This window comes from Ambystoma mexicanum, chromosome 8, assembly GCF_040938575.1.
Source record: "Ambystoma mexicanum isolate Mex_15411 chromosome 8, UKY_AmexF1_1, whole genome shotgun sequence".
NCBI lineage: Eukaryota > Metazoa > Chordata > Amphibia > Caudata > Ambystomatidae > Ambystoma > Ambystoma mexicanum.
In genome coordinates this window covers 1662669007-1662675660 of record NC_090929.1, presented here as the reverse complement: position 1 = coordinate 1662675660, position 6654 = coordinate 1662669007, and the positions used below count along the sequence as shown (strand labels likewise).

The 6654-nt window shown below is 52.4% G+C and overlaps 1 protein-coding gene across 1 annotated transcript; it reads left to right on the top strand.

Annotated features, from left to right (window-relative positions):
- The first annotated feature begins 668 nt into the window (after nt 1–668).
- LOC138473443 (titin homolog) lies at nt 669–4465 on the top strand. Its single transcript, XM_069612096.1, has 2 exons — nt 669–1752; nt 1950–4465. The coding sequence occupies exons 1-2, from the start codon at nt 669–671 to the stop codon at nt 4463–4465; spliced, it is 3600 nt and encodes a 1199-aa protein (XP_069468197.1).
- The last annotated feature ends 2189 nt before the right edge of the window (nt 4466–6654 follow it).

Here is a 6654-nt window from a genome sequence, read left to right as displayed (position 1 = left end):
GGAGATGTGAGAACATACCTCGTGCAGCAAAATGAAGTAAACAAGTGGTGTGAGCGGTTCATTAGAGAGAGTAAGAAAGCTGCAAGAAGAAAAAGAAGCAGGAGGGGAATGCGAGTATACAGAAGCAGAAGGGGAATGCGGGTATGCAGAAGCAGGAGGGGAATGCGGGTATACAGAAGCAAAAGAAAAATGTGGGTCTACAGAAGCAGGAGGGGAATGCGGATATACAGAAGCAGGAGGGGAATGCGGTATACAGAAGCAGGAGGGGAATGCGGATATACAGACGCAGGAGGGGAATGCGGGTATACAGACGCAGGAGGGGAATGCGGATATACAGACGCAGGAGGGGAATGCGGGTATACAGAAGCAAAAGAAAAATGCGGGTCTACAGAAGCAGGAGGGGAATGCGAGTATACAGACGCAGGAGGGGAATGCGGGTATACAGAAGCAGGAGGGGAATGCGGGTATACAGAAGCAAAAGAAAAATGCGGGTCTACAGAAGCAGGAGGGGAATGCGAGTATACAGACGCAGGAGGGGAATGCGAGTATACAGAAGCAGGAGGGGAATGCGAGTACACAGAAGCAGGAGGGGAATGCGGATATACAGAAGCAGGAGGGGAATGCGGGTATACAGAAGCAGGAGGGGAATGCAGCTATACAGAAGCAGGATGGGAATGCGGGTATACAGAAGCAGGGGGGAATGCGGGTATACAGAAGCAGGAGGGGAATGCGAGTATACAGAAGCAGGAGGGGAATGCGGGTATACAGAGGCAGGGGGGAATGCGGGTATACAGAAGCAGGAGAAGAATGCGGGTATACAGAAGCAGGAGGGGAATGCGAGTATACAGAAGCAGGAGGGGAATGCGAGTATACAGAAGCAGGAGGGGAATGCGATTATACAGAAGCATGAGGGGAATGCAGGTAGACAGAAGCAGGAGGGGAATGCGGGTATACAGAAGCAGGCGGGGAATGCAAGTATACAGAAGCATGAGGGGAATGCGGGTATACAGAAGCAGGAGGGGAATGCGAGTATACAGAAGCAGGAGGGGAATGCGAGTATACAGAAGCAGGAGGGGAATGCAGCTATACAGAAGCAGGATGGGAATGCGGGTATACAGAAGCAGGGGGGAATGCGGGTATACAGAAGCAGGAGGGGAATGCGAGTATACAGAAACAGGAGGGGAATGCAAGTATACCAGAAGGTGAATGCGGATATACACATGCAGGAGGGGAATGCGGATATACAGACGCAGGAGGGGAATGCGGATATACAGACACAGGAGGGGAATGCAGATAAACAGACGCAGGAGGGGAATGCGGGTATACAGACGCAGGAGGGGAATGCGGATATACAGAAGCAGGAGGGGAATGTGGGTATACAGAAGCAGGAGGGGAATGCGGGTATACAGAAGCAAAAGAAAAATGCGGGTCTACAGAAGCAGGAGAAGAATGCAGGTACACAGACGCAGGAGAAGAATGCGGGTATACAGAAGCAGGAGAAGAATGCAGGAATACAGAAGCAGGAGAGGAATGCGGGTATACAGAAGCAGGAGGGGAATGCGAGTATAAAGAAGCAGGAGGGGAATGCGGCTATACAGAAGCAGGAGGGGAATGCAGGTATACAGAAGCAGGAGGGGAATTCGGGTATACAGAAGCAGGAGGGGAATGCGGATATACAGACGCAGGAGGGGAATGCGGGTATACAGAAGCAGGAGGGGAATGCGGGAATACAGAAGCAGGAGGGGAATACGGGTATACAGAAGCAAAAGAAAAATGCGGGTCTAGAGAAGCAGTAGGGGAATGCGGATATACAGACGCAGGAGGGGAATGCAGATATACAGACGCAGGAGGGGAATGCGGGTATACAGACGCAGGAGGGGAATGCGGATATACAGAAGCAGGAGGGGAATGCGGGTATACAGAAGCAAAAGAAAAATGCGGGTCTACAGAAGCAGGAGAAGAATGCGGGTATACAGACGCAGGAGAAGAATGCGGGTATACAGAAGCAGGAAAAGAATGCGGGTATACAGAAGCAGGAGGTGAATGCGAGTATACAGAAGCAGGAGGGGAATGCGGGTATACAGAAGCAGGAGAAGAATGCAGGTATACAGAAGCAGGGGGGAATGCGAGTATACAGAAGCAGGAGGGGAATGCGGGTATACAGAGGCAGGAGGGGAATGCGGGTACACAGAAGCAGGAGAAGAATGCGGGTATACAGAAGCAGGAGGGGAATGCGAGTATACAGAAGCAGGAGGGGAATGCGGGTATACAGAAGCAGGAGGGGAATGCGAGTATACAGAAGCAGGAGGGGAATGCGGCTATACAGAAGCAGGATGGGAATGCGGGTATACAGAAGCAGGAGGGGAATGCGGGTATACAGAAGCAGGAGGGGAATGCGAGTATACAGAAACAGGAGGTGAATGCGGATATACAGACGCAGGAGAGGAATGCCGATATACAGACGCAGGAGGGGAATGCGGATATACAGACGCAGGAGGGGAATGCGGATATACAGACGCAGGAGGGGAATGCGGGTATACAGACGCAGGAGGGGAATGCGGGTATACAGACGCAGGAGGGGAATGCGGGTATACAGAAGCAGGAGGGGAATGCGGGTGTACAGAAGCAAAAGAAAAATGCGGGTCTACAGAAGCAGGAGGGGAATGCGGATATACAGAAGCAGGAGGGGAATGCGGGTATACAGAAGCAGGAGAAGAATGCGGGTATACAGAAGCAGGAGGGGAATGCGAGTATACAGAAGCAGGAGGGGAATGCGGGTATACAGAAGCAGGAGGGGAATGCGGATATACAGACGCAGGAGGGGAATGCGGGTATACAGAAGCAGGAGAAGAATGCGGGTATACAGAAGCAGGAGGGGAATGCGAGTATACAGAAGCAGGAGGGGAATGCGGATATACAGACGCAGGAGGGGAATGCGGGTATACAGACGCAGGAGGGGAATGCGGATATACAGAAGCAGGAGGGGAATGTGGGTATACAGAAGCAGGAGGGGAATGCGGGTATACAGAAGCAAAAGAAAAATGCGGGTCTACAGAAGCAGGAGAAGAATGCAGGTATACAGACGCAGGAGAAGAATGCGGGTATACAGAAGCAGGAGAAAAATGCGGGTATACAGAAGCAGGAGGTGAATGTGAGTATACAGAAGCAGGAGGGGAATGCGGGTATACAGAAGCAGGAGAAGAATGCAGGTATACAGAAGCAGGAGGGGAATGCGAGTATACAGAAGCAGGAGGGGAATGCGGGTATACAGAAGCAGGAGGGGAATGCGGGTATACAGAGGCAGGAGGGGAATGCGGGTATACAGAAGCAGGAGAAGAATGCGGGTATACAGAAGCAGGAGGGGAATGCGAGTATACAGAAGCAGGAGGGGAATGCGGGTATACAGAAGCAGGAGGGGAATGCGAGTATACAGAAGCAGGAGGGGAATGCGGGTATACAGAAGCAGGATGGGAATGCGGGTATACAGAAGCAGGAGGGGAATGTGGGTATACAGAAGCAGGAGGGGAATGTGAGTATACAGAAGCAGGAGGGGAATGCGAGTATAAAGAAACAGGAGGTGAATGCGGATATACAGACGCAGGAGGGGAATGCCGATATACAGACGCAGGAGGGGAATGCAGATATACAGACGCAGGAGGGGAATGCGGATATACAGACGCAGGAGGGGAATACGGGTATACAGACGCAGGAGGGGAATGCGGGTATACAGGAGGGTAATGCGGGTATACAGAAGCACGAGGGGAATGCGGGTGTACACAAGCAAAAGAAAAATGCGGGCCTACAGAAGCAGGAGGGGAATGCGGATATACAGACGCAGGAGCGGAATGCGAGTATACAGAAGCCAGAGAAGAATGCGGGTATACAGAAGCAGGAGGGGAATGCGAGTATACAGAAGCAGGAGGGGAATGCGGGTATACAGAAGCAGGAGAAGAATGCGGGTATACAGAAGCAGGAGGGGAATGCGGGTATACAGAGGCAGGAGGGGAATGCGGGTATACAGAAGCAGGAGAAGAATGCGGGTATACAGAAGCAGGAGTGGAATGCGAGTATACAGAAGCAGGAGGGGAATGCGAGTATACAGAAGCATGAGGGGAAAGCAGGTATACAGAAGCAGGAGGAGAATGCAGGTATACAGAAGCAGGAGGGGAATGCGAGTATACAGAAGCATGAGGGGAATGCAGGTATACAGAAGCAGGAGGGGAATGCGGGTATACAGAAGCAGGAGGAGAATGCGAGTATACAGAAGCATGAGGGGAATGCGGGTATACAGAAGCAGGAGGGGAATGCGAGTATACAGAAGCAGGAGGGGAATGTGAGTATACAGAAGCAGGATGGGAATGCGGGTATACAGAAGCAGGGGGGAATGCGGGTATACAGAAGCAGGAGGGGAATGCGAGTATACAGAAGCAGGAGGGGAATGCGAGTATACAGAAGCAGGAGGTGAATGCGGATATACAGACGCAGGAGGGGAATGAGGATATACAGACGCAGGAGGGGAATGCAGATATACAGACGCAGGAGGGGAATGCGGATATATAGATGCAGGAGGGTAATGCGGGTATACAGATGCAGGAGGGGACTGCAGATATACAGACGCAGGAGGGGAATGCAGATATACAGACGCAGGAGGGGAATGGGGCTATACAGACGCAGGAGGGGAATGCGGGTATACAGACGCAGGAGGGGAATGCGGGTATACAGAAGCCGGAGGAGAATGCGGGTATACAGAAGCAGGAGGAGAATGCGGGTATACAGAAGCAGGAGGAGAATGCGGGTATACAGAAGCAGGAGGGGAATGCAGGTCTACATAAGCAGGAGGGGAATGTGGGTCTACAGAAGCAGGAGGGGAATGCGGGTATACAGAAGCAGGAGGGGAATGCGAGTATACAGAAGCAGGAGGGGAATGCGGGTGTACAGAAGCAGGAGGAGAATGCGGGTATACAGAAGCAGGCAGGGAATGCGGGTATACAGAAGCAGGAGGGGAATGCCGATATACAGACGCAGGAGGGGAATGCGGATATACAGACGCAGGAGGGGAATGCGGATATACAGACACAGGAGGGGAATGCGGGTATACAGACGCAGGAGGGGAATGCGAGTATACAGACGCAGGAGGGGACTGCAGATATACAGACGCAGGAGGGGAATGCGGATATACAGACGCAGGAGGGAAATGGGGCTATACAGACGCAGGAGGGGAATGCGGGTATACAGACGCAGGAGGGGAATGCGGCTATACAGACACAGGAGGGGAATGCAGGTATACAGACGCAGGAGGGGAATGCGGCTATACAGACACAGGAGGGGAATGCAGGTATACAGACGCAGGAGGGGAATGCGGGTATACAGACACAGGAGGGGAATGCGGGTATACAGAAGCAGGAGGGGAATGCGAGTATAAAGAAGCAGGAGGGGAATGCGGGTCTACAGAAGCAGGAGGAGAATGCGGGTCTACAGAAGCAGGATGGGAATGTGAGTATACAGAAGCAGGAGGGGAATGCAGGTATACAGAAGCAGGAGGGGAATGCAAGTATACAGAAGCAGGAGGGGAATGCAGGTATACAGAAGCAGGAGGGGAATGCGAGTATACAGAAGCAGGAGGGGAATGAGGGTCTACAGAAACAGGAGGAGAATGCGGGTATACAGAGGCAGGAGGGGAATGCGGGTATACAGAAGCAGGAGAAGAATGCGGGTACACAGAAGCAGGAGGGGAATGCGAGTATACAGAAGCAGGAGGGGAATGCGGGTATACAGAAGCAGGAGGGGAATGCGAGTATACAGAAGCAGGAGGGGAATGCGGCTATCCAGAAGCAGGATGGGAATGCGGGTAAACAGAAGCAGGAGGGGAATGCGGGTATACAGAAGCAGGAGGGGAATGCGAGTATACAGAAGCAGGAGGGGAATGTGAGTATACAGAAACAGGAGATGAATGCGGATATACAGACGTAGGAGGGGAATGCCGATGTACAGACGCAGGAGGGGAATGCGGATATACAGACGCAGGAGGTTAATGCGGATATACAGACGCAGGAGGGGAATGCGGGTATACAGACGCAGGAGGGGAATGCGGGTATACAGAAGCAGGAGGGCAATGCGGGTATACAGAAGCAGGAGGGGAATGCGGGTATGCAGAAGCAAAATAAAAATGCGGGTCTACAGAAGCAGGAGGGGAATGCGGATATACAGACGCAGGAGGGGAATTCGGGTCTACAGAAGCAGGAGGGGAATGCGGATATACAGAAGCAGGAGGGGAATGCAAGTATACAGAAGCAGGAGGGGAATGTGGGTCTACAGAAGCAGGAGGAGAATGCGGGTCTACAGAAGCAGGAGGGGAATACGAGTATACAGAAGCAGGAGGGGAATGCGGGTATACAGAAGAAGGAGGGGAATGCGAGTATACAGAAGCAGGAGGGGAATGCAGGTATACAGAAGCAGGAGGGGAATGTGAGCATACAGAAGCAGGAGGGGAATGCGGGTCTACAGAAGCAGGAGGAGAATGCGGGTATACAGAAGCAGGAGGGGAATGCGAGTATACAGAAGCATGAGGGGAATGCGCGTCTACAGAAGCAGGAGAAGAATGCGGGTCTACAGTAGCAGGAGGGAAATGCGGGTATACAGAAGCAGGAGGGGAAT